At 48.4% G+C, this 26,467-nt stretch overlaps 8 protein-coding genes across 8 annotated transcripts; 5 read left to right on the top strand and 3 right to left on the bottom strand.

The window, feature by feature from the left end:
- Positions 1-3: 3 nt before the first annotated feature.
- DFJ58DRAFT_402085 (uncharacterized protein) lies at positions 4-2,310 on the bottom strand. Its single transcript, XM_041380222.1, has 3 exons — positions 1,312-2,310; positions 1,164-1,266; positions 4-1,115 (listed from the first exon to the last, which is right to left on the bottom strand). Exons 1-3 carry the CDS (start codon positions 2,237-2,239, stop codon positions 83-85), a joined length of 2,064 nt encoding a protein of 687 aa, XP_041243455.1. The 5' UTR covers positions 2,240-2,310; the 3' UTR covers positions 4-82.
- Positions 2,311-3,012: 702 nt separating this feature from the next.
- DFJ58DRAFT_402069 (uncharacterized protein) lies at positions 3,013-3,526 on the top strand. The gene has a single exon (XM_041380221.1). The coding sequence runs from the start codon at positions 3,118-3,120 to the stop codon at positions 3,421-3,423; it is 306 nt and encodes a 101-aa protein (XP_041243454.1). The 5' UTR covers positions 3,013-3,117; the 3' UTR covers positions 3,424-3,526.
- A 9,032-nt stretch (positions 3,527-12,558) lies between these two features.
- On the top strand, positions 12,559-13,542 carry DFJ58DRAFT_841808 (uncharacterized protein; the record flags this gene model as incomplete). Its single annotated transcript, XM_041392754.1, has 4 exons — positions 12,559-12,584; positions 12,669-12,785; positions 12,834-13,180; positions 13,262-13,542. The coding sequence occupies 4 exons, from the start codon at positions 12,559-12,561 to the stop codon at positions 13,540-13,542; spliced, it is 771 nt and encodes a 256-aa protein (XP_041243453.1).
- Positions 13,543-13,590: 48 nt separating this feature from the next.
- Positions 13,591-14,289, top strand: DFJ58DRAFT_884472 (uncharacterized protein; the record flags this gene model as incomplete). The annotated part of the gene is made up of 2 exons (XM_041394610.1): positions 13,591-13,761; positions 13,814-14,289. 2 exons carry the CDS (start codon positions 13,591-13,593, stop codon positions 14,237-14,239), a joined length of 597 nt encoding a protein of 198 aa, XP_041243452.1. The 3' UTR covers positions 14,240-14,289.
- A 3,281-nt stretch (positions 14,290-17,570) lies between these two features.
- Positions 17,571-18,544, bottom strand: DFJ58DRAFT_884468 (uncharacterized protein; the record flags this gene model as incomplete). The annotated part of the gene is made up of 2 exons (XM_041394609.1): positions 18,362-18,544; positions 17,571-18,305 (listed from the first exon to the last, which is right to left on the bottom strand). Exons 1-2 carry the CDS (start codon positions 18,521-18,523, stop codon positions 17,571-17,573), a joined length of 897 nt encoding a protein of 298 aa, XP_041243451.1. The 5' UTR covers positions 18,524-18,544.
- A 705-nt stretch (positions 18,545-19,249) lies between these two features.
- On the top strand, positions 19,250-20,468 carry DFJ58DRAFT_790498 (cytochrome b5-like heme/steroid binding domain-containing protein). Its single transcript, XM_041390271.1, has 3 exons — positions 19,250-19,785; positions 19,837-20,014; positions 20,069-20,468. The coding sequence occupies exons 1-3, from the start codon at positions 19,321-19,323 to the stop codon at positions 20,149-20,151; spliced, it is 726 nt and encodes a 241-aa protein (XP_041243450.1). The 5' UTR covers positions 19,250-19,320; the 3' UTR covers positions 20,152-20,468.
- A 240-nt stretch (positions 20,469-20,708) lies between these two features.
- Positions 20,709-22,277, top strand: DFJ58DRAFT_661099 (uncharacterized protein; the record flags this gene model as incomplete). The annotated part of the gene is made up of 7 exons (XM_041382194.1): positions 20,709-20,888; positions 20,941-21,131; positions 21,185-21,216; positions 21,283-21,402; positions 21,453-21,612; positions 21,670-22,009; positions 22,062-22,277. The coding sequence occupies 7 exons, from the start codon at positions 20,709-20,711 to the stop codon at positions 22,275-22,277; spliced, it is 1,239 nt and encodes a 412-aa protein (XP_041243449.1).
- Positions 22,278-23,515: 1,238 nt separating this feature from the next.
- Positions 23,516-24,178, bottom strand: DFJ58DRAFT_728424 (uncharacterized protein; the record flags this gene model as incomplete). Its single annotated transcript, XM_041385593.1, has 2 exons — positions 23,516-23,974; positions 24,029-24,178. 2 exons carry the CDS (start codon positions 24,176-24,178, stop codon positions 23,516-23,518), a joined length of 609 nt encoding a protein of 202 aa, XP_041243448.1.
- Positions 24,179-26,467: the final 2,289 nt, after the last annotated feature.

Genomic DNA, 26,467 nt, shown 5'->3' with positions numbered 1-26,467 from the left:
GGATGCGGTTCTTCGTGTTGTTGCGGTGCGTGCGGGGGTTGGTGCTCGGTGAGTTGTAGGGGTGGTGGGTTCTCGTGCCTCGCTATATCCTCTTTACGCAGCTGCTCCATACCCGTACCCAAGCTCTCTCCACATGCATAGGCTGCCCATGATGCAGATGCATATGATTTTCCCCATGTCCTAAACTCAACCGTCTCCTCTCTCCACCCTTTCCATACACCTGCACACACCCCCACCTCCCCCACTCGCTCAGCCGTCTCCTATCAGGAGGAGTGCCACGCCCCATGAATGCGCGGGGAGGCTCGGAGAGGATGGTAACGTGGAGAGAGGAAAGGGGTGGAGTGCGTGGGAAGGTAGGCGGGTGTATTTGTGGCGGTGTCGAGGATGGCGTTTGGGGTGAGTGTATTGGCGGTGGTGTTTGGGGGGTGGACGTTGGATGTAATGGTGGGGAGGTTGGTGTTGAGAGTGTTTGATTAGACGCGGGCGTTAAAGAAGGCGTTTGTGTAGGCGTTGATGTCGTGGGAGGAGTTGAGGGAGCAGGAAGTCGCTGGGCCGTTGAAGGAGGAGATGGGGTTCGACGTGGAGGGGAACACGATGGGGACGCACATAAAGGGCGTGGAGTCGGCATTGTATCCAATAAAGACCGCCCACCAAGCGGAGGTGGGGAAGTAGATCTCGGAGGTGACGTGGCCTGTTTCTGCGGTGTCGGCGCTACTGACGCTACCGGCGGCAAAATCGATGGAACTGTCGGAACCGTAGGGGTCACAATCGCTGGGACACAAGGTGTCGCAATCCCCTTAGCACCTTCAACATCCATCAAAAACAAGCTGTCCTCGCCCTCCGCATCTTCTTCGTCATCATCATAATCGTCATCATAGTCGGCGCTAAGGTCACATTCATCCAAGTCCTCATCTTCATCCTCTTCGTCGTCCATATCAAAATCGACAGCTTCGAGTTCTGCGGACTTGTAGGTATAACTTGCACGTTCGAGGTAAGAAGCGGGTGTGTAGAGACGGAAACGGGTGTTGGAGGGGTGTGTGTTGGGAGAGGGGAAACGGGTGCGTGCTTCGGATGCGACGAGGGCTTTAATAGTGTCTATGCCATAGCGGCGGAGTCTACAAGGTGTGAGCGGTATGTAACAAAAATAAAATTAGGAGACTGACAGGAATTCTACTCGTTCCTGACATGCTAACTTCCAGATGTTGACTTCTCGATCACGGTGCGGAGCGGGTGTATAGTCGAACGAGTTTGGTTGGGAGAAGGTGGCTGGTGTTGTGTTAGATGGTGGTATTAATGAAGAAGAGAGCATACCTTGTTGGGGGTATCCGTTGGATTGGTTGTATCCATTGGTATACTCTTGGTTAGGGAATGTATTTGAAAAGGTATTGTCTTGGGAGGGAGAAAAGCTAGGTTGGGGGATGAACTCGTGAGAGAAGCCAGGGGGGAAGGAGGTAGGATTTGAGGGGAATGGATTTGACCCGAAAGGACCGGGTTGGGATGATCCGAAGGGGATGGCATTTGAAGAGAAGGGGTTCATATCTGTACCAGTGGGAAATGTGGCGTTTGACTGAAAGTCTGGAGAGTTGGTATAAGGTGGGTCATGTGGGGGGAATTCGGGTAAAGGATCTAATGGAATTAAAGAGTCAAGGTCGAGTGGCGTCGACAACTTGCTCTCTACTGGTTTGGGCTCCGTCGATGGCTCTGGCTCCGTCGACTCCGTCATCAACTTTGGTTCCGTGGTCGACTTGGATTCGTCATCCTTGGGCGCTAAAATACTGGGTTGATCGGTGAGTACGTTACGAAGTGATTCTTGAGTTGTAACTGGTTGTAGAGGTAGATCGACGATTGTGGGTGCAAGAGGTGGAATGTGGCGTGGCTTGGGCACGTTTTGAGCACGGGTTCTGGTTCGTACTTGGCGCATGCGTCGACGCACCTCCCCGACGTTACCATGCCCAATACTCGTATTATCATTCTCTTTACGTCTCTTTCTCCGATGATGTGCCTCTATATGAGGGAGTAGAAGACTGTCCGAGTCAAGCGCTAAACGCTGACGTTTGAGTGCTCTGAGTGCACGTGGGGTGAGCTCGTCATTCTCGCTGGTAGAATTATCTTCTTCTTCTTCTTCTTCTTCTATTATTTCAGGGTTATTCAAAGGACGTCGTTTGGTCGTGTGGTGATGGTGATGAGGGTGTTGTGCTATTCGGGTTGAACGGCGAAGGACGATGTCAACGGCAGCCATAGAACGAGCAAACAACGAGTCTGCAGCTCCGGTAAACAGAACAATTCGATCAGGAAATAGAAATTGCAAAATGAATCAAACAACAACAGAACCAGCGGGAACACTCACAAATCAACGGATCACGTAAGCGTGCACGGACCATATCACGTGAACTTCACGTGTAGTTGTTTATTCACTCGAGTCAGTGACTGTCAGTCTCGTTTATGGCGACATCTTCAGTCATTAGCCGTTTGACGCCTGTGCTCACAACGATCTACACTCGAGTCATACTCGTTTTATGGCGACATCTTAATCTGACCGAGGTCGATAGTTGTTTGACGCTTGTGCTCACAACGTTTGTCTATCAGGAAAGACTTTGGAATGAAAGGGGTGTTCCCATGTGACACAGAGCCGATCAGTCATCGGGTGAACCTTTGCGCTTGAGCCCCTTTTCTTGTTATAAACTAATTTTGGTTCCTATCAAGGACCTTCGCCAGCATATGTCCCCATCATGAATAGTCTCGCATCTAGCTTGCCAACTGAGGTCCTATGCAATATTTTCTTCCTCTCTCCCCCCTACACCGGCCACTTGACGCCCGAACCACAATCATCTCCTATGCTGCTTACCAGAATATGCCGTCGATGGAGAGAGATTTCTGAGGATATTCCCTCGTTGTGGTGCAAATGATCAATAAGACTCGACGAGACAAACATACAACAGTCGGTCTACTGCTATGACTCATGGCTGAAGCGCACACAAGGACATTGCCTCTCCCTAAAAATCGCATGCTTCAAATACAGCTGCTCCTCCTTACGATCCCTTCTTTAGCCTTACACCGATCAAATTTCCTCTCTCGATATCATGTTTGGCAACTTTGTCGAATACGAAATCGTGCTAAATGACCTTCCGGTACTTTAGGAGCTTCGAGTTGATATGCCGGTCATTCCTGGTATTCGCAGGTGCACTCTGCCCCATCTCTAAACTCTCCACTTTACGCACTCTTGAGTTCAAAGGAATGGCCGATTTCGACTTCGACTTCTTACCTGTTCTTAACCCCATATGGGCCCTCCTGTCAAATCTGACACTCGACTCATACGAGCAAGGCGCTGCAATGCGCTTGCTCCGTCTATCTCCCGACCTCTCCTCATTAACAAATATCACTCTTCGGCTTTGCATGTCGCCTAGAACCATCCACTCGCACTAACATCCAATCCTTGTCCATCAAAGCTAGCCAAGGTTGGTTTCGTATCTGTTCAAGGCAGGCTTTACGAGACCCCTCGGTTACTTTTCTTAATGTACTCACACTCCCCAATCTACGTGTGCTTGATGTTGGCACGAGATCCTGGACAGGTGAACAGCTGAGCGGTGTTAGGAGTGGTACGGTCGGAATGGCGATTAATATTGAAGCTTTAGTTAAAGATTGAACTTTTGGGATTGGAATAGTATGCAGGATGGATTTTGGTTTTGGATAACCTATACCCGCCACGTTTACGGTTTATGCTGTGTTTCTCGCAAAGGTATACTTTTTCGTTATCCATCATCCGTTCTGTGTAAAGTAATGGTCGACTCCCGCATGCGGAAGATGCAATGCACCCCAACATCTCCCACTCACTCACATCCATCCCTCAATGTTTAATATGGTACTAGTCTTCAATGACCCGAGGTGGTGGCCAATAATCAATTCCTTTTTTTTCAGCTATTGGATAGGTTCGTCGAATCGAGATGTCTCGATCTAACATTAACTTGCGATTTCACAGTTACCGCCGGCATCATTGTGGTATACGATTGGGGTGAGTACAACGGTGTTCGAAAACCGCTGATACCCTCATGGTATTTCCAGTGCTGACATTCGGACAAGAGGTAGGTCGATATTATCGCTAGAGCAGCCAACTCGCTAAGATGGTGTTATAGACTGGGTGAGTGACAGAGTCCTATATCAGAAGAAAAGCAATAGAATACTATGAATTTGGGGCAGAGGCTACGCTGGTCTTTCATGTCTGTGCTGTATCTCATTGTACGTATCTCATGCTATAGCATGGTTGGCAAGTTGTGCTGACTGCAAAATGTTCTAGATACGCTACATTGGAATACCATATTATGTGTATGTTTTCGAGGCCAACAAGTTGGTGCTGTGCTAATCAGCCGTCTCTCACGACCAGCATCATGGTTCTATGTCTCATATGCAGTGGCAAGCTGAAATTATTCGGAACGTCTGGCAATCAATCCAGTCCTGATGCCAATACTAACATACGAGAATCAGTATAAGTCACCCAGAAAACTGATTCCACGTCACAGTCGTACTGCGGCAGCGTTTAGCAATGCGACTGCAAAATATGAGTCAGATGTGTATCAGGGTCCTTGTAAATTTAATGCTCTGCTCAATGTTCATCCTGCTGAGCACGACCGTCAGAGTAAAGCGCTGAACGAGATACAGACATGCACGCATACATACACCCGTTGGTATCAGTCGCTCCTAGGGTAAGCAGGTGATCACTTTGAAAGTTTTTCCGTCACTTCGGGTAATAATATGTTACTGTTGTGCCAGGTAGTAGTACGTGTCTAAGCTCAGACGGCTGATAGACGAAACATTATACTCGCCCACGGAATACTTGGTCATCATCTGGACGCAAAGGAAGAAGAATAAGTGACCTTTATTCATGGAAGCCCAGATGGCTGATAGTACACGATCGCACCTGAGCGCGGGGAAAAAAATTGCAGACCCATCCGAGCTTATAGCGATAGACTAGCATGTCCATGCAAGGACTATCCTCTATCTGGGCAGAGGGAAAAATAAGTGAAAGTAATCGTAGTAGCCAGAGGGCTGATAGCATATCAGTCCTGTTATATATCATGCAGGGCCGACGCGAATCATCCATCTAGGGTAGACGAATGTTAATGGAATGCTCCGACAAACATCCGGTGGCCATTGGAGTAGCACGTTATTCTGAGCTCAGACAGCTGATGCAACGTTAATTCGTGGCGCATAATGGTAAGGTCCGGTCTTTGTCTCATGATAGGTTAAAAATGCGCCCTATCATGTACTTATCAACCAAATTGGGGAAATTTAGCGCCTGATCAGTCAGTGACACCCAACATCGTCAGAGCTGGAAAGGCACTGGAGACATCGTTCGGGGGTAAGTGAACTCCGAGGGCGAACGGAAGTCATAAAACCAGATAAATAACTTGACTGCAAAAAAGTCGGCCAGAATTGGGTCAGGGGACGGATTCATATTGTTATCATCTGCTACATATCTGCACGGTTTTGCTACTATGCGACAAAGAAGACCAATAGGGAGATTTGACCAGGAAAATGTTATCCGTGAACTATCTGATTCTAAAAATAAGTCGCACAAAGAGACGCAGCAACACTTGCCTGGACCTTAGCATATTGAAGTAGTACTTGTTTTTGGTACCCGCCGCACGGGTTCCTTGTGATCGGACATGTACAATTTATGTAAACTGCCCATGTTGGTTCAATCCCAATGGTGTTTATGACGTCGAACTCACTGACGAGGAAACCATAAGCATACCAATTGACGAAGTTTGCGAGGACATCCAGGAAATGGACACTCTGGGGCCAAAATCTGCGGCGGACTCTGGGGCCAAAGTCTGGGGCCTCTGTTTGTTTCAATCGGAGTTTCAACATCATGCGGCTGACATACCACGTGATCACCGCCGTCAGCCACACCGATGCTGAGGCAAGTCACGTGATTCTTTCGTCATTTTTCGTACCGGGACGACGGTTTAATCAGCCTATCGTGCATGCACAACATGCACGATCTGATATCTAAAGCTAGCGTTGTATGTCCAGAAGATGAACCTACTTTGTTATGTTTTATTATTCGTTATCGCCTCAATTTCTGTGGTTGTGATATTTTGCATGTATCTCTGTCAGCCACCACCACAGCCACCCTGCCATTACCACACCAACGCGATCTCTGTCACTCACCACTATGTCAATATCAGCCATGATGCCACCTGACCTGGATATCAGCAACCTGTTGACCTCACTCCAAGGGCATCCAACACTCGCCCATATCTCATTTGTTGACCTTGCAAGTTTCATGCGCCATGCTAACTTACTAAAGGATGATATCCTCCAGCCACAGCCACATAATGTCTCCATCATGCATCCCCCTGATGTTCTCTTGCAGAGTATTACGCACTTTCTTGCAGCCTCCCTCAACATCTTGCCTGACGCAGTTGACATACTATGGTCTATTACAAAGGATATTGTATGGGTGATGCCAAGCAACGCTGAGACCAATGCAAGTGATGAAGCCGCATTCAGGGTGCATGGTCATAAATTAGGACTGATTGATAGTCTATTATGTAACGAGGAACGAGTGTAGGAATAGAGTTAAGTCTTTGCGCAAGCGTCGGAGGCAGTACGAACCTTCTGACTTCGTACTGCAACGTCGCGCCGTATCGTCTCAGTCGTCCTCAACGACGACGTTCTTCCTCCTTCTCTTTTTCTCCGTTCTTCCTACTCTTGCTACTACTCTTAGAAACACTCAGTCAATTTCTCCAAAACACACTCTTAGCAAACACTCTCCGAATTCACCCGGCCTACCATGCAACGCATCTTAGCAGACCCAGCGCTGGAAGCGCAGCCCAATTTCGAGTCAGCAGCATACGCAGGATGGCTCAACGCCCTTGTGGCAGGGGGCACGGCCAGAGAAGATGCACTCGAGCAAATGGCTGAAGGCTGGAGACTCGAGCGCCAGGAACGCATTATCCTTTGGCAGCAACAGAATGAGGAAGATGCTCGCACCCTGCAAGAACAGTTAGAGCGCGAGAGAGCTGAAAAAGAGGCCGAGGAACAGCTAGAGAGGCGCGAAGCTGAGAAGAAAAAGCCCAAGATCAACGATTTTGATGAAGGGGCTCTCGTTGCAGACGTTATCATACCTCGCCCATCCCAGTATGCTATCCAAAGGATCAAGAACATGGAGTATGTAGAATTGTGGTACTTTAGCCCTGACGGTTGCCACGAGGCTTCCACCACCTCTAGGTCCACGTCAGACTCAGATGACGCTTTTGGCTTCGCCAAAGTGGATGGTGTAGTTGCCCTCAAGACGATCGCGTCTTTCAAAGCCTCTCAGAAGGCTCTACAGGATCATGACCTATCTTGGCGGCAGTTTGACCTCGCAAAGACCAGCTTTCTTGTGCACATTGAAAAGAACAACTGGCCACAAAAGCATCAGCAGGCTTTAGCATTATTTTTCACGCTCATTACCAACCATGAGCATCGCATGCGGCCACAAGGAGAAAAGGCTCTGCTTCGCTACGCAGGATTTGTGCGCCGTGAATGGCATGATCGCTTAGCGCAAGACCAAGGGTTCAACATTGGTTTATTCAATAATGCCCTATACAACTCGATATCTGACGACGTATGGGAGGCTGAACGAGATGAGGGTCTCAAAATGGTGCGTAGTGCGTCACCCACCAACATTCGATCACTGACCAATTTCTTTCATATATTCAATCTCACTTCGGAAACGGACCCTGCTGGCTGTCTAAATGCTTTCACTCTTGGCTATCCCTGCTTTCGGGGTACAATTCCCATCTGCTTCCCACGTGCTAACACATATATGACTTCGTCTTCTGTCTTCCGCTCTCCCTTGCTTGCGCTCGCTATGCTGCCGCTCTATCTACCCTCATGCTGACACAAACTCCTGTGCTCCCGCTTTCCTGTGTCCCTCTCAAACAACTTAACCGCTGCTTCGCTTATGCCCACACTGCTTTCGCACATCCCTGTATACCATGGTTTAACCAAATCTTTGCTTTCGTATAATTGTTCGAACCCTGGCTTACTCGAATCCTTTCATGCTTGCTCTATCTCACTCAGTTGCAAAACTCGCTTGCAGTTCCCAACACTTCCTTCCGTTCTCGGGGGAGAGACATGAGTTCCAGCCGAAACGGGCATGCAGAGACGGTACCTCTTGTGAATGATGGCCGCTATCACCCGTACCGCCCTGCTAACCAAATGGCAAAGAAACCACAGAAGTTGCAGCAGTTTTTTCCAGCGGGCGCAGGCCAAACCAGCCCATCAGCCTGCGCCCTATGCCTCGGCCGGTTCCGTCACCCCATCCACAAATGCGCATCCGAGTTCCTATGGGACAAACGAACCAAGACTCGATGTCGTCGAAACGCAGAGGGTCACTTGGTCAATCCAGAGGGCCTCGAAATCTGCTACGACTGGCAGAGACCCAAGGGATGCACCAACCCCTCTCGAACTCATGTGCACGAATGTTCAGGATGCGGAGCAAAGGATCACGGAGCTCAAGACTGCCCTCAAAGCGAGAGCATCTAACGCTATCACTCCCTATAGGCCTGAGGCCTGGCTGCAGTTTCTCATTTCTTCAAATCTCATACGTAAATATGCACATATTCCGAATGGTTTTCGCTTTGGTTTCATGGGCAGCGTCCCAACCATATCTCAAACTTATACCCCACCTAATAACCCCTCACTACATGCACATTTTGACGCCTTTACTGCCATTCTGGACCGTGAATATTCCACTGGTCGTTATATCGGACCTATATCTAAATCAGAGACTGAAGAACTCATTGGTCCTTTTCAGACAGCCCCACTCTCCATGGTTCCTAAGCCGGGAAAGCCAGGAAGATTCCGTCTCGTACAAAACCTCTCATTCCCCGCTTCGTCCATCAGCTACAGTATCATCCATTAATTCCTCTATCGACTCTAACTTATATCCATGCACGTGGGGCACAGCATCAACAATCTGTCTACTCATCTGGTCTCTCCCCCCAGGATCTCAGGCAGCTGTTCGTGACGTGGCTGAAGCCTACCGCACAGTACCTCTTCATCCTTCTCAATGGCCAGGCTCGGTCATCAGGACAGGAGAAGACAGCTTTGCAATTGATTCTAGCTTTGTTTCGGGTTCTCGGCATCAGCGGGAACCTATGGCGAGGTTGCAGATGCTGGTGCAGACATATTCCGATCACAAGGAATTGGTCCTGTATCCAAATGGATGGATGATCACCTATTCATTCGGATTCTGCGAGAGCACCTTGCCAGCTACAACAACCTGCGCAAATCTCGTGCTGCTATCATTGCACGAAATGGTGGCATGCTTATTGAAGGAGGTTGAAAATGGTATCGTGGTTCAACCATGCCTGACGGCAGAATTGAAGAGTTTGACGAAGACTGTTCATTTCCCATCATTGATCTCTCAACAGCCTCCCCCGCGATCGCCAGAAGATGCTCGCTTCACATTTTGCTTTGACGACATCAACCGCCTATCCAAAATTCTTGGAATACCCTGGGAACTGGCAAAGGACATCCTTTTCTCGTCATGTGCCCCTTTTATCGGTTTCCTTTGGGACATCGAGTCGCGTTCTATCTCGATCCCACAGAGCAAGAAGGAGAAGTATGTGGCAGCTATCAGGGAATGGGAGATTCGGTCTTCGCACACACTACGGGAAGTCCAGGAGCTTTATGGGAAACTCTTACATGCTTCTCTGGTCCTCCCAGCGGGAAGAGCTTACCCTCGTTTCTCTCGAAACCATGCTATCCATCTTTCACGACCGTCCACACATGCCTCGTTCCCCCCCCAAGCACACAGGTGATGACCTCCGGTGGTGGAAAGCCAGCCTCTCTCAATCACTCGTCTCTCGGCCAATCCCAGGGCCCGTCGAAGTCATTGACCCCTCGGCTTACTCAGACGCTAGCTCAGGCACTGGCATCGTGATTTGGATCAACGGCAGATGGCGAGCGTGGCTTCTCCTCCCAGGCTGGAAAGCCGAGGACAGAGACATTGGCTGGGCAGAAGCTGTCGGTATGGAATTCCTCATTATTGCACTCCTCGGTTCATGCCCAACGGGCAGCTGCATTAAAATATTCGGGGACAATCGAGGAGTTGTCGAAGGGTGGTGGAAAGGGCGTAGCCGCAACAGAGCCACCAATACTGTCTTCAAAAGGATCCATGAGCTCACTGCATCCGCACAATGCACTTTCCTCACACGCTATGTACCCAGTAACTACAACCCAGCAGACGCTCCGTCCAGGGGAATCTACCCTCCCTCAGACCTACTGCTTCCCCCAATTAGCATTCCCCAGCCACTCCAACCCTTCATCACAAACTTCGACGATCCCGCTATCCCTTCTGAGTGCCATGCACGCAGCAAGAACGTCAAAGCGCTCCCACATGTCAATGACCGAGCCCGCTCGCGAGAATCAGCTGAGCACCTCAACGACGAGCTCCGTCGCCAAGGAGAAGAGCTCTTTAAAGCGACGCAAGCTTATTGCGGCTTATCCTGCTAATCTCAGCCCTCGGGTTTCCGTCCTAAGACCCCATTGTGCAGCTAAGGACAGGCTCCGTCTATGGCGACCAGCCACTGATGACGAATCATTATCTTCCCTTCCTCACGCCGATGCACAGCGCATTCAAGATGTCATGATCCACGCATGGGCCGGCAGCACCCAGGAGGCATATGGAAGTGGCATCCTTGCCTACCATGTATACTGTGACTCAAATTCCATCAACGAAGCCATGCGTGCACCAGCGTCTTCTGAACTCATTTCAGCTTTTATTTCAGACTTAGCCGGATCATATTCAGGGAAAACTATATCAAGTTATGTCCACGGTATTCGTGCATGGCACATCTTACATGGAAAATCATGGTCCTTAGATGACGACAAAATAGATGCCATGCTAAGAGCAGCCAAGAACCTCACGCCCTCGTCATCAAGAAGGAAGAAAAGACCACCTTACACTGTGGCTTTCATAACTAGCATCTTGCAGAAACTAGACCCCAACAACCCTCTCGATGCCGCAGTGGGTAGCTGTCTCACAACAGCCTTTTATTCAATGGCCAGAGCTGGAGAATTCACGGTCCGAACCCTTTCATCATTCGATCCCTCCATTCATGTCAAACGATCCGACATTCGCCATGAAACAGACCGCAATGGGCTCGCGACTACAGTTTTTCATTTGCCCCGCACGAAAACATCGCAAAATGGGGAGGATGTTTTCTGGGCGAAACAAGAGGGCCCTACTGATCCTGAGGCAGCATTATCCAACCATCTCAACATCAACAACCCCCACTTCGATATCGCACTCTTTTCCTATAAGTTCGGCGAGGCACACCGTCCTTTGACAAAAACGAAGTTCATCACACGGCTCGCTCGCGCTGCAAAGGATGCTGGCCTTGACCCGTTGTAAGGCCACGCTATCAGAATAGGCGCCACCTTGGAATACCTCCTCCGAAACATCCCATTCGAAGTCGTCAAGACGATGGGAAGATGGGCCAGTGATGCCTTCCAGATCTATCTTCGAGATCACGCTCAGATTCTCGCACCATACCTTCAAGCAACACCTGCCATTCAAGATGAATTCCTGCGGCACACAATGCCCCGCATTCGGTGACGGGTTCTTCATGTAAGCATCCATCCTCCTCCTAGTTCTATGGGTATCTTCGGTTCGCTCGATGCGTCGTCGAACTCCTAGACATTTGGGAACCGCAGCTCACCTTTTATCTGGCAGGACACGCAACTCGGGACCGGGAGGCGCTGCGCGCCTTCGCCCAAATCGCTCAGAAATAGGATATGTCGAGGATCGCGAACATCGAGTATTCATAGCACGGTAGTCGAGACAATGTTAATGTGATTCTCCAAGCAGAACTGCTCCAAGTGACTCGCAAAGATTGATAGTCTATTATGTAACGAGGAACGAGTGTAGGAATAGAGTTAAGTCTTTGCGCAAGCGTCGGAGGCAGTACGAACCTTCTGACTTCGTACTGCAAACGTCGCGCCGTATCGTCTCAGTCGTCCTCAACGACGACGTTCTTCCTCCTTCTCTTTTCCCCACCCACCGCTCCCTTTTCAAACACGCGATGGTTCGTATCAACACTCAAGCATCGCTCATCGCTCTCCCTCTTCGGTGGTCCGGACTGCGCCCGATCCCTGTCATGAGTAGTTCGCGATGGTTTTTCTTTTCCCTCCCACCCTCGCAGCTCACCTTTTATCTGGCAGGACACGCAACTCAGGACCGGGAGGCGCTGCGCGCCTTCGCCCAAATCGCTCAGAAATAGGATATGTCGAGGATCGCGAACATCGAGTATTCATAGCACGGTAGTCGAGACAATGTTAATGTGATTCTCCAAGCAGAACTGCTCCAAGTGACTCGCAAAGAGTACGTTTTTTGATGCATATTGTGACCATTCTCACACGCCAGGCAGCAAAACGCACATTATACCCCCCTACCAAGGTTTGCATCAACCCTGACTGCACTGCATGGCAGCGTGGATCGCTGCTGAAGAAAGAAGAATACCAGCGTGTTGTTCTATTTACTCACAGTGAGGGTGCACGTCCTGGATGGACAGTTCATCTGAGGTGCCGAGGTATGTCTATATTATCATGATAGTGCTCGACTGATTGTTCATTGATGACGAAGCCTGCAACACGAATTATCAGTCTAACTACAGCGTCAAGGGCCAGCTGCGAACATACTACGCAGGCATACCCCAATTCATCCAGGTCTCTGATCATCAGTTCGTTGAGCTCGAGCTTGCAATGCAATGGATGGATCTGACGCAGATTGCGTATGTAACTCTCTTCACCTCTCATGTTATTGTTCATGTTCTCTACAGTGTTTCGGCCACAAATTGTGCACACTTGTATGGGATTGCCCATGCTCGTCGCAGTCGCACCGACAACGTTGATGACTGGCAGTTTGGGAGTTCTCTAACCACTGAACAAGTCTGGGATTTGTTCACCCTGCTTGCCCTCCTTGATTATCTTCAACCACGAGATGAGCATCTTATTGTGCCGCATGACGGTGACCAGAAACATCGCTTTACGACTGCAATGTATGCACGCAACAGCCGGATTGTTCTTGAAGGCCAAGACGAACTCCCTCATGCTTGCTGTGCATGCATGCGCATTTTTGAGTCACCGGATGGCACACTGCGCCGTACTGAGGTCATTGTTACAGACGGTGTGACGGTTGGGCGCCCCTGCTGTGCCGTCCCACGGTGCAAGAACCCCCTGGAGAATAATAGGCACTGATTCTGTGCAGCGGAACATCATGCCCTCGAGACTGTCTGTGCTGTTGATGGTTGCGATCAGCCGGTCATGGTTGACACTGAGACGGGAAAGAATCGTAAGGCATGCAAGGACCCAGTTCATCTGCTCATGGAAACCGCCAACATCAATTCATCACGCAGTGGAAAGAGCAAGACACAGCGTCAGAAGCTTGCCAGGTTGAATGATGCCATAGGCACACAAGTGGACGAGGACATCACCCTTCAGGATGTTGAAGAGTGGTATGAGCATGATGTACCCTCCGGTGCAGTTTGATTGTTACAAGCGCCTACAACAACCTCGACTGGAGTGTCGGATACCATCATGTCATCTCAGGCTGTTGCTGATGGGTGCAGCGCCAAGGACACGCCACCTAAAATCAAGGCTACCTTCCGTCATCAGCGTACGAACAACGAACAACTTGTTGTTCGCCCATGTGGAGTTATCTGTGGCCGTGGCACAATGTACCACCATGAGGCCGTCTCAAACGTGCTGGTAAGTTCAAGTCTTGCTGTCGGAGAACTCATGCTGACCAGGGTTTCACAAGATCATGATTGAGAAAATGTTTACCCTCCCGCGTGCTCGTAAACCCCAGCATATGATTTACGACTCCAATTGTAATGCATTGCATGAAGTGGAGAGTCGCAATATCACATTCTTTGAGGGGATGGGTATGTGTGTAGATGCCTTCCATCACAAAACGAAGCACAAGGCTAGCGATACGCTCTGCCGTGAGTGCTGTGACATGAAGGCATACCCTGAACTCCTCGATGACAATGGGAAGTACTATTTCAACTCGTCAATCGCAGAGCAAACGAATGTTTGGTTTGGTGGTTTTCATAACATTTGTCGAGAGATGACGCCGGTCAAGTATGATTTTTTCCTTGATGAGATGATCCTCTGTCGAAACCATATGACCGTTGCTACCCTTCAGACACAAGGCAAACTCCCCCACCATTCACCTGTCTTGTAGTTATCTCTTGATGTTTTCTGTATCATAGCACAATGGCAGTCATTTACGCAACAGCATGGACTTCCCTTTCTACAGTCCTTATGCAACAGCATGGTATGGACTTCCCTTTCTTCAGTCCTTACCTGCAGCGCAACAGCATGGACTTCCCTTTCTTCAGTCCTTACCTGCAGAGCATCATAAGATGTGCAAGACCTTTGTGCGCACGGCATGGACTTCCCTTTCTTCAGTCCTTACCTGCAGAGCATCATAAGATGTGCGAGACCTTTGTATGGGATCTGAATGGTAGGCCTCTTGCCTAGAGAGACACAACTTCAAAGCTCATATTGCCAGTGTGGACGGCGACTTTGTTTGCATGTGCTACATAATACAAGTGTGTAGGTGACAGAACCGACAAATCAAGGTGTGAAATGCATAAGGCTGTGATAATATAATGAATAAATCAAGTAGCAGAACAAATCAATGAGTAAGTGAAGGAGGAGCATGACAAAAAATCATGTGCGCCCGCTGTGTTTCTTGCTGACCTCACCCAAGGCATGGCGCCGTGCAGCCAGGTAGTTTGACCAGAGGCCATCTTGAGTCCGCCCTGCTTGCTTGTGCATCTTGAGGATGGTTGGATCCGTCTCCAACCAAGCCTTGCGGTTCTGGTGATAAGTCGCCCCGAACGAAGGGGGCATTGCCAAAGATGAGACTAAACAGTACCTCCTGACTAAAGCGAGCACAGAGGCTTGGAAGGTTCATTTGCTGAAAACCTACTGCCATATCAATCGTGTACATGGCGTGTGGCCAGCCTCGCCGCTTGGCAAGGTTGTATATGGGAACATGCACAGGAATGACCCCAGGAGCAGCAGACTGAGAGAGGGCAATGGACACTGATGATGTTGATGGTGGGGGTGTTGGCGACAGTGAGATAACACTACGAGAATCAAAATCATCTGACTTGAGGGCTGGTTGCCGTGTGGGCTTGATGGTGACCGATGCTGATGGTGGGGGTATTGGTGATAGTGAAATAGCATGACGAGAGTCAAAATCGTCTCCCTCGGAGTTGACATAGGACCACTTGAGTGGAGTTGTTGGCGACGGCAAGACAGTGCAACGAGAGTTGAAATCATCTTCCTGTAGACCAGTCAGATCTAAATGCCAGCGACGTACTCGCGTTGGGGTGGGTGTCTCCTGCTCTTGACTTGAGCTTTGATGCCAGCGACGCTTGCCTAGTAAGGGTGTTCCTAGTGATGGTGTTAGCTCCTCCTGCTTGATGGTCTTGACATCAGACGTCGGGGTGGGTGTCTCCTGTTCTTGACTCGAGCTTTGGTGCCAGTGACGCTGTCTTAATAACCGAGGGTCTTATATAAATACGTGTAAGAATGTAATGACACCACAATTACACTGGATAAGACTTCTTGCCAGTCCTCGATTAACACGGTCTACGACTTTTCTTCTTTCGTGGTAGATAACGTGTGAGTTCTTGGGAGGCTCGCTAAACCAATCAGTCAGATTAACTTAGCCCGAGCTTTATTATCTCTGATTGAAACTATGGGATTGTCTAGGATATACCGTCTAGACACTTGAACTGGTTTCCTGAATATATGGTTAACTGTTGGGAAGCTGGTCTCAAATGTGACTATGTGGACCAAAGCTCGTGTTGGTCAATATACAAATACCTGGTGAGAACTGCTGGTCTCACAAATAACAACAATGACAATAAAACATGACAATACACAATGACCAAAGCTCGTGTTGGTCAGTATACAAATACCTGGTGAGAACGCTGGTCTCACAAATAACAACAGTGACCAAAGCTCGTGTTGGTCAGTAAACACTACGTGGTGAGAACACTGGTCTCACAAAACTGGGTTTCTATTGCGAGAAACTTATGTAATCTCAAGGGAAACACTTTCCCTGCACTTGCCTGGACAGTTCTTACAAAGGAAATGGGCTTTGTAAGCAGCAATTTGTTCAGACTGAAGCTTCTTAGGTGAGAGTTCAATTTGCTCAAGTGGGAGATTCTTGAATGCAACAAGTGGGAGATCTATTTTTTTGGGGGAGAATGGGCTCTCCTTATATACATTTGATGTGGGAATATTATGTAAGTAAAAAGGTGATGTAATGACTTCAGAATGTGAGAAGAATATTCCAAAAACTGGAGCAGAATGTTCTAGCAGGTGCAAAAGAACATTCCAGAATATTCATGGTGGGATAATGACATCATTCTGAGTCACTCTGAGTCATTATGAGTCATTATGAGTCATTATGAGTCATTGGAATGTTCTAGCAAATTCCATGGAACATGACATCATTATGACATCACTATGATATCATATCTTTCAACCGAAAATACCTGCAGGAGTGTAGGTGAAGTCCTATGACATCATTATGACATCATACCCTGTAGGTACAATTTTATGAAGCATCTGATTAGTCAGAGCATCCTAATAGAAAAGTAAAGTAAAGAAACACTAGAGAAAACAACTCAGAAATAATGGAACAAATAATAGTACACAATACACGGGCTTTTTAGATAGGTTTTTGTTAGGCTTTGAACTTTTCTCTATGGGTTTCTCTAGCCAAAGTGAATAAGCCAAAGGAAAGGCAATACCTTAACCTTCAATTTGCTTCTCATATCAACTAGGTCATTATGTGATTCCCATCTCACATATGACTTTCTTCAAAACATGGTGGATTCATGAATCACTGAGGGAAAACTGAAACTATTGGACCAAGGTTTGATACCAAGGTATGGGTTGACTAGTCTGAGGACTAAGCTAACAGACTTTGTCTTTTAGGGGGATACCTAGTAATCATGTCCATGCATGATTCCCAAATCATGCAGGATGACGCTTGCCTAGTAAGGGTGTTAGCAGCTCCTGCTTGATGATCTTGACCTCAGATGATTGCTGCTGCTTCTTCGTGCGCACACTATCATGCTCAGCCTTTCATGTTGAACCGCATGTGGGAGGGGCGATTCAACTGCTTTGAGGACTTGAACAGTTCATCGAACTCCCTACACTGAGTGACACCATGGCGTCGGATGAAGATATGACAGCCCGATTCAAGAGTGAGGGTGTGGCTAAGGGATGATGGGGTCCACCGCATGAAGCTCTCCTCAAAGATATCGATCTTCTGGATGTCATCACCAAGGGATTGGACCAGGGATGGATCATCGGCAAGCTGATAATGAGGAAAGTAGGGGCAGTGCACAATCCATTGCATCGTGACCGGTGTGTCATCCTAAACTCACGGTGAGCACAACTTGTGAAAATAAACATGAAGACAAGCTTACCCTGTCAAACCAGTATAACACAAATCTTTGCTTTGAAGCACGCTCCATCTCCTTTCAGCATTCAGTGATACGCTTGTTCATTATTTCCTCTTGAGCGCGTGCATTGAGGTCGCCAGCCCACAATGGGTCAAGCTGATCAGTCACACGAGCAGCCTTGGAAAGCTTGTGAACTGGGAACATCCATGTGGACAAGGCAGCATCGTCACTTGGTCGCAGAGGGTGAGATGATGGTGGGGGTGTACGAGCGGGAGATGGTGGAGGTAGTTGAGATGGGTTTGGAACGGTAAGGAGGTCATGGAATGATGGGAAGGGAGCTGGTTGTCCACCGGTGGCAGCCATTGATGCTTCAAGTGCCTGTTGAAGCTCGCGATGTCCATAACTCGTTTCCGCCTCAGCATCCTCTAGGTAAAATCCATTGACATCTAGCGGTTGCACATCCATACGCTGATTATGTGTCTCTACACCATGAATCGGACATCCTCCATTTTCCGTGCAATGGCTGAGGCACATCCCTTGCGGACACCACAGTGCACTGACTTTGCGGCAAAAAGGGCCAGCGCATTGACCCCCCCACTTCCTTGGCTTCTTGCCATTCCACTGAGGGTGAGAAGTCGAAGTTGAAGGCTGAGTGGAGGAAAATGCGGTTGAAAAGACATCGCCCAAGGAAGTAGATACAGTTGGCAATGAACTTGTAAGAGTCGGTGATCCTTTTGCCAAAGGGATTAAAGCCATGATATCAGGACGCGTCATAAGCTGAGGGTACCACCGGTAGAACGAGCAGGAGCGATGCTGGCCAAAAGGTCAGCTTAGTACTCCAACCATTCCTCATGCAAGAGGGGACATACCATAGCCATGGGCTTGCCTTCATTACCATTCTTGTCACTGCGGCAGATTGTGATGGGTACAGCGCCGCCACAGCTTTCACAGTCAGTGACAAGTCCAACAGCAGAATGGCGCAGCACAAGGCTGGAGAGAAAGGCAAGATCATTTTGCTGCAATGAAGACATGATGAGGCGGGCACAGGCGTGCAGGAAGAGGGGTGGGGCTGGGGCGGAGCGGGTGGGCGGGAAACACAGGAAGGGGACAGATAAGAGAGATGGGTAGCGCCGTAGCGGGCATGGCATTGTCATAAGGTAGACTTGAGGCGGAGCATGAATGCAGTATTCCAATAACAGCTGCATGCTGGCGGGCAGTGGCGGGGAGGCGGGAGACGCTGATCGGCAATGAGCGGGCTGGGCTTTGTCATCAAGCGGTGTTTAAACTCAGCCGGACTTGCCGATGGGCCCCAGAGTCAGGCCCCAGAGTCTGCCCCAGATTTTGGCCCCAGAGTGTCCAAATCCCTGACATTCTGAAGTTTGCGTGTTCATTCACTGTGCTCGGATCAGAAGATGACTTCGCATGATGGACTTCATGTCAACCAATGCATTCAATCAGTCTCGAAATCACATCCGTCGCGTAGTATCTCTCCTGTGGGGTCCCGTGGACTTCGGAACATTCTTGCTGCGTTTTATAACCTAGGAATTGAATCCGCTTGTCGCCAGGTTCTTGCTTTCAGAAAGAATGGTTGTTCGCTCGCTGTCCACCAGCAGGTGGTGCTTGTTTATTCCGTAAGAGCGACCGCCATATTATGTTGCTACATAGTAACGGTTAGAAGTGCTGCAGTAAGTGGTGTAACCGGTCAGGACTTCGAAGCGACATGGTTTAGCGTGCGTGCATTTTGAGCTATCGTGGGATTCTATTGCTATATTAGGTACATAGAGGAGAACTTCTACTAGTTCTTACTTCCGAAGGTGTCGGTTACTTCATGTCTTATCTGCGTAGTTGGTTCTCGCTTGATACCTCAAGCTCCGCGAGCAACGTTGAGCCCAACGACTCCTACCTAAACCAATCACTTTCAGTCCCAGAATTCCACGAAGAAGATGAGGACGATGGATCGGACACGGCGGGTGAAGACGACTCACCGCCTGCTTTCCCCGCGATCAACAGTGCACAACGTGCTGCCTCATCTTCTTCATCTTCAGACTCATCCAGGCGACTCAGCATACCAAAGATACTCACAGACTCTGCATTGATGCCCCCACCGCCTGTACCTAGCCTTGCTACACGCCAACCAGGTGTTCCGCCTCCACAGAGTTCATCATCTCTTCTTGCACCTATGACCACGATTAAGCCACCCAAACGACCTTCCAGACGTGATAAAGTAGCTTTAGCGCCAGGATTTGGTCCTCTCGATTGGGGAAACCTCAAAGCATCTGGCCAGAACTTACGAGTAAGCAAGTCGATGCCATCTCTAGTACGCAATGTAGTGAGATTTGATCAGGGAGTTGATGCATTAATGCGCATCCCACCATCTGTTCTCAAGTTACATAACAAGAAGGAGGATGCTTGGACAGCGATCAATGGCAAGGTTTATAATATCACACCCTACCTCCCGTTTCATCCGGGTGGTGAGAAGGAGCTCATGAGAGTAGCGGGTAGAGATGGAACTAAGTTGTTTTGTGAGTACTAGTCATATCTCCGTATGGGCTGCACCACTGAACGGGATAACTTAGCACTGACGCACGCGTGGGTAAATGCAGACTTCATGCTTGATGCATGCCTGGTTGGATTCCTAGTCTCAGAGCCAAGCTCATAATAGATTGGACATGACGTTGGATATAATTGTTTAGATTGCGTGGATTAGAACTGCAGGCTGCTATCGATATCTGTACTCAATTACTTGCTGTGCTACAACGGGCGCCGCATAGGCACTGCGGTGTACTTTGCGCCTAAGCCGGACCGCCACAGGATGGACATTTGGGCTAGGTGGTTGCTTGTATGTTCTTCTTCTGCTAAATTTAATGTAGAGCCCTAACATGTGACTGCAAGAGTTGATCGCAATCGTAATATCCAGTGTCGCATCTCACTGGAAGTCTACTATTGCCTTGATCATCGCAATGAAAGCGTTGCCACGCGGCCGGAAGCACCTCTGTCACCGGGTCGTCCGTCGAAGAATGCAAAGATATGGTCACAAGGGGCCTGCTTTGATTATATCGCATCCGAAAATGGCAAGCGGTTGCGCAATAAGACCTTCGACTGGCACCACATTCCGCATTGAGTTTCCGGGAGTGGTCGCCTGACTTCCTTATTCCGGTATAAAGTATGAGGAATGTGCAATGCAGAAGCTAGTATCAGGAACTCTTCCCTTCTAACATGGCACCAGTAGCTACCAGTGAGGAAAGTGGCAACGGAAGCATCGGCAGTACTGTTGCAGATTTGAAGAAAGCTCAAGCCGATAAGTCGCTAGATCATGAGCCTATGTTCATAAATCCCTTCTACTCGCCCAGTGCTGGGAACGAGAACGACGATGACTACCAATATGCCAAGTACAAGGTGAGCGACTTTGGATTTCAATCTCGCAGGCAAACACTGATGCTTCACCAAGCCCCACTTCCCAGTTGTGAATTGGAAACCGCTCACGGAAATCGAGGTCACCGACCGCGGCCACTTTGCAGACTCAAGCAAGACGGCTCTCTTTAGTGCTGCACAGAAAGTGAAACACCTTACACCCACCATTGGCACAGAGCTCGTTGGCGTTGACCTCAGGCAGCTAACGAATCAGCAAAAGGACGAACTGTGGGTACTAAATCCACAGCTGCAGCTATGTTTTAACGAGTTTATCACGCCAGCGCCCTTCTTGTTGCGGAGAGAGGCGTTGTTTGTGAGTGAACCTAAATATGTCACAAACAGGTCTCTTACTTGGCTAACCAACACATCCATTACGTAGTCTTCCGAGATCAGGAGCTCAACATCCACGAGCAGCTTGACATTGCTAGACACTTTGGACCCCTTCACAAGCACGCAACGACCCCCGTCCCTCGAGAACCAGGACTTGAGGAGGTTCACGGTGACTCAGATTGTTCAAAAAACTCTGTAACCATTAATTTCATCTTTCAGTTGTTTACAATGACGCCGCACGACGCCCAGACGCCAGCGCGTTTTCGAAGATAGAGCTTTGGCACAGCGATGTGACATATGAGATCCAACCACCGAGTACCACGTCTTTGAAGGTGATTACTGGTCCCGAGTACGGCGGTGACACACTCTGGAGCTCTGGGTGAGTATCAGAAGATGGCCCGCTGTGCAAAGAAGTTATTCTGATGATTACATACAGTCATGCTCTTTATTCCTCCCTCAGTCCAGGAATGCAGGCATACCTCGAGGGTCTTACAGCTCTGCACAGTGCGGTCGCGCAAGCGGAGGGATCTCGCGCGGCTGGCCTCCACATCCGCCGCGAGCCCGTTGAAACCGTACATCCTGTCGTTCGTGTCCACCCAGTAACTGGCTGGAAGAGCGTTTATGTCAACCCTGGCTTTACTCGTCGCATACTCGGTGTCCCAAAAGCCGAATCCGACACCATTCTCAATTTCTTGTTCCACCAGGTCGCCGAGAATGTTGACTTCCAAGTGCGCTTCCACTGGGAGCCGAATTCAATTGCGTTCTGGGATAACAGGGTTAGTACTGTTTCTACTCAACGAAGAGGCGCAGAGTTTGACCAGATAGTAGGTTGTCACTCACACCGCAACTTTCGATTTCTGGCCTCAAACTCGCCACGCACTCAGGGCTACGCCTCATGGCGAGAAACCCGAGTCTGTTGAAAACTACGAGAGCCGGACAGGCAAAGTGGCGAAAGATCGCCAGATTGAGATCTGGAAAGAGCAGGGAATCGAGATTCCTCAATCGAAGAAGGGTCTCTCTCGGGCACGCGGATACAATGACTGAGTTGTCAGTCTGCTTGAATTGTAGAGTAAGTATGACGGAACTCCAAGCCATCGAGAGCTGTTTTTTTTTGGCGAAAGCCTTTGATCCAAACAACCTTGGGAAAATCGGAGACGTTGAGGCTACTGAAGTACTCACTGGTGCCTAAAATCTGCTATCAGCGCAGCCTTCGCAACTGCATACCATCCGCTGCCACAAATGTTTCCGGATTTCCCATCCAAGCTGTGACCGGCAGCACCAACTTGCAAGTTGGGCTCGGCAACCTGTGCGCATGACGGTTGGCAGTTCAGCGCCATCAAGTTCATTGTGGACTGGACTCACCTTAATCTCTGACAGAGGTGACCATACTCGAGGCTTATTGACGTCGTGATTGCTTGGTCGTTCCTTGTGAATCACGACATCGTACACATTGACAACTGCAGGCAGAGGCAAACACTTCCGAGAGCCAGTGGCTCCAGCAACCAGTCCTCCTCCGTGATAATCCATTGTCGTGTCTGATAAGTTACAGTCACCCGAAAGTGGGCCACTCCTTGATGCCGGTCGCCAACGCTTTCTATCTCAGGGAGGATGCTCAATCGGCTGGAACCACCAACTCGAAAAAAGATATTTACAGAGGAACCTATCTAACGGGGTGTTTCGTATTCGTTCCTCATGTTGAAATTGATCCCAATCCAGAATGAATTCGAGTAACACGTGAGCTGGAACCAATTCTACAGGTAGGATACCGTGATGATGATAATGCAGTAAACAACTGAAGCTTGAAGGGTGGATGAACTGTAGCGTCCCACAGTCCTGGAAGACATTACTTGATTGTGTTCTGGTGGTAGACACCGCGCGTGAGTGGTCTACTGGACGTCCTCGATTTTGTTCACACAATGATTGGATCAGCGCCTAGGGACTTCTCAACAACATCGGCATTTCCATCTGCGGTTCCACACTCTGAATAACGCTTAAAGAGTACCCAGTACCTTGTTGAATTCTCTGTCGAGAAGCTGTTTTCTCTTATTTCGAAATTGTTTAAAACCCTAAAGGTAGATCCACCTACTTATATTGACAACCACACATGTCAAAATATACAAGATTGTATCATAAACATGTTACGAGAAGACCACAAAATGTTCAGATGCAGTTCCTAAATTCCAGTCAAAAAAAAAATCTTCAGAACGTGCAGATGAATTGTATGATTCTTCCTCCTTGTTAGTCCTCGAATATCGCAAACGAAAATGATACACACATGATATTCATGTGCTCTCAGAGCCCTCGCCGTTAATTGCATTATTAAAACTTAGGCAGCACTTTGCCAGACGGAATAATTGTTTTCCGTCTCGATCGATCGCAAGCGATAGTGGAGTAGAGATGCTATCCCGTGCTTTGGCACCCAGAAAAGCAGCGAAGTTACGCAGGGCATTTGTGCGATGGCCGATACGTCCTGAAGTCTTCGTGTCCATATCTGAATGATCCTCAAGCCCTTGTAAGGCGCGTTCGTAGTCGAGCATACACCGGATCAGATGAAAGAATTTTCCTCCGTCCCGTTCAACAGCCTCCAAAATGCGCTTATCCGTCTCACTCTCGCCGAGGCCGTCAAGCCAGTCAGCAAATCTGGAGCAAAGTGACGCGATTTTTGCATCTTGGCTTGAGTTTGAGAAATACGATGATCCTTCGGAAGGTCCATGTTCGTTGCTCTTAAAGCTTTCTCCGTACTAGATATTTTCTCCGAGTCAGTGTAGCGCTTGTGTAGAGTTGAAAAAACTTACCTGTTTCCTTGGAGGCTGGCGTCCAGTGGATTTGCGAGCGATATTCTTCCGATGGCGTTTTACTCCGCCAGGAATCGAAGTTGGAGTTGGAGGAGAGCCTAACACAGAAGTACGAATGTGTGCCGAACTTGAAGGGTTACCGTTGATCATGTAGACTGCTCGTCGTCAGTACGAAGTACTAAGCAGGTACTCGTGTTTAAGGTGCACGTCCAGTCTGCACACTGCGTGGGACTTCGGAAGAGAGTTACTGTTATGTAACAATTGTAGGCGTGTGTTGCAACTTTTTTTTTTTGGACAAGCGAGTCTATTAAGTGCTGCTCAATTCTAAAATGTCGTTGTCAATATCGACTTGACCTTACGGACAACCTCTCGTAAATTACTCACGCGGACCTAAACCTTTCCTTATTTGGCCACCTCCGTGTCGGTTAGACCTTCGCATGGGAGACGTTCTACTACACCTTGTCGCAGAGTATCCTCGTTCTAATCCTCGCTGTTAGAGACTTAGAGCCCAACTTGAAGTTAGCTACCTAAACCTTTCCATGCAGTAGTAATAGTAGTAATATTCCTAAACCTTTTCATATTTATTGCTAAATGTCCTCCTAAACCTTTTATTCATAATACTTGTAGTCTACTAGGTATCTGTTCTGCTCGGGCGAATTTTGAGTGGTTTAAGCAATTTTGCACGCAGTACTGTCGGTACTAATGAGACATGTCGAACTGGAATATTCAAAGACTTTGATTTAGGGAAAGGTTTAGAATTATGGAGCAATACTATATGGAAAGGTTTAGGTAGCTAACTTCAAGTTGGGCTCTAAGTCTCTAACAGCGAGGATTAGAACGAGGATACTCTGCGACAAGGTGTAGTAGAACGTCTCCCATGCGAAGGTCTAACTGACACGGAGGTGGCCAAATAAGGAAAGGTTTAGGTTCGCGTGAGTAATTTATGAGAGGTTGTCCGTAAGGTCAAGTCGACATTGACAACGACATTTTAGAATTGAGCAGCACTTTATGTAGCAACTGACACTGTCTAGTGTTGACGCATAAGTGAGCACGTGAGCGACGCAGCACGACAACACATCGGAGTTAGATCATTGGAATACGAACTACGATATATATACCTGACTTGTCGCATATGCCGCTTCCCTCAGTCCATTATATGAACTGAGGGTAAGCTATCTTCTCATCTCACCATACTACCTAGATGCTAACTCTCATACTTAGAGACTGATTGTAACTGCTGTCTAGATTTTACAGGTTATGAGCCCTGCGCCCTCGTAATCGAGAGCACAGAAACCACCTGGACACAGTTATATTTTAACAACCTCTTCGTAATACACTTTAACACACCTACAGCATGCAGCGTTCTTATGCTTACTCCAGGTTGACGTCTTCGAACATCGCTCCCACTTCCTCTTCAGGCGAGAAGCACCGTGTTGACAAATGCACAGGCCCACACCTACTTCACCATTTTCACATTCTCACTTTCGAATCAAAGGCATCTGCCTTCAAGGTCTGGCAAACACTTTCCAGGCTCACAGATAACACAGGTATTAGGACTCTGAAGGTAAGCAAATAATTCCCTCAGCTTTTCTCATCACAGATACGGTCAGGATTAGTGATTTAAAGTCCAGTCCAGTCCGGTCTTTTTACCATATTTGGGAGGCAACCGGACCAGACCGGTCTTTTTATTCCCACGATATCAAAAAACCAGACTGGACTGATAAAGACCAATATTTTCAGTCTTTTGCGGTCCTACAACCGGTTTTATACCGGTTACAACCAAAACCGGTCTGGTGGCAGTATACCACTCACTCCTGCGATTCCAACGGTGCTTTATTTGTATTAAACAGTTAAGATTTGAACGAGATATGAGCATTTTAAAAAAATTACCAAACTCTGCCCCACAAGTGAGTCAAATATGAAATGTCAAAAAATAAAAGTTGTTATAAGGCTTAGGTGTCTCGATGCTAACTGTAGCCCTAGTATAGACGAGTATATAGCTGGTCTTGCCTTGTCAATTGATTATGATTTGTCGAGTTTAATCTGTTTATACAAGGGTAATTGGATGAGTCTGTCCTATAGCAGACCCGTTCTTCCCTCGGGTCGTCCCGTGTCTTTGTCTTGGGCCTTGCCCTTTAGCCCCTGCGGCTTTTGCCCTGTGCAAACCGGCATGACAAATATGCTGAAAGCAATCCTCATTGCCACCTCCTTTAGTGGAGTTGACAGTCTATGTCTAGCAAGATGGAGTCGAATTGGCTCTTTGCCTTTTCTCACTCGAGTTTCTTGTCTTGCTAGGTATGCTGTCTTTATCCACTGTTTGGCCTTTTCTCACTCGAGTTTCTCGTCTTGCTAGTATAGCACAAATTTGCGCACTATTTAATACATCGAAATCTTTGATCTCTCATGTCCGAGCATGCCAAATCCTCTTCTCAAACCGTC

Source organism: Suillus subalutaceus (assembly GCF_016647625.1).
Source record: "Suillus subalutaceus strain FC151 chromosome Unknown DFJ58scaffold_59, whole genome shotgun sequence".
NCBI classification, from domain to species: Eukaryota; Fungi; Basidiomycota; class Agaricomycetes; order Boletales; family Suillaceae; genus Suillus; species Suillus subalutaceus.
Note: the sequence above shows the minus strand (reverse complement) of the source record. Positions and strands in the feature narration are given on the sequence as shown.

Bases quoted from the DNA above. Each gene is read 5' to 3' on its own strand.
- DFJ58DRAFT_402085 (XM_041380222.1), bottom strand. From the start codon at position 2,239: ATGGCTGCCGTTGACATCGTCCTTCGCCGTTCAACCCGAATAGCACAA. The intron at 1,267-1,311 runs GTATGCTCTCTT...ACACAACACCAG, and splicing joins CAACGGATACCCCCAACAAG to CCACCTTCTCCCAACCAAAC. The intron at 1,116-1,163 runs GTCAGTCTCCTA...CACACCTTGTAG, and splicing joins CAGGAACGAGTAGAATTCCT to ACTCCGCCGCTATGGCATAG.
- DFJ58DRAFT_402069 (XM_041380221.1), top strand. From the start codon at position 3,118: ATGACCTTCCGGTACTTTAGGAGCTTCGAGTTGATATGCCGGTCATTC.
- DFJ58DRAFT_790498 (XM_041390271.1), top strand. From the start codon at position 19,321: ATGTCTTATCTGCGTAGTTGGTTCTCGCTTGATACCTCAAGCTCCGCG. The intron at 19,786-19,836 runs GTAAGCAAGTCG...AGATTTGATCAG, and splicing joins CATCTGGCCAGAACTTACGA to GGAGTTGATGCATTAATGCG. The intron at 20,015-20,068 runs GTGAGTACTAGT...GGGATAACTTAG, and splicing joins AGATGGAACTAAGTTGTTTT to CACTGACGCACGCGTGGGTA.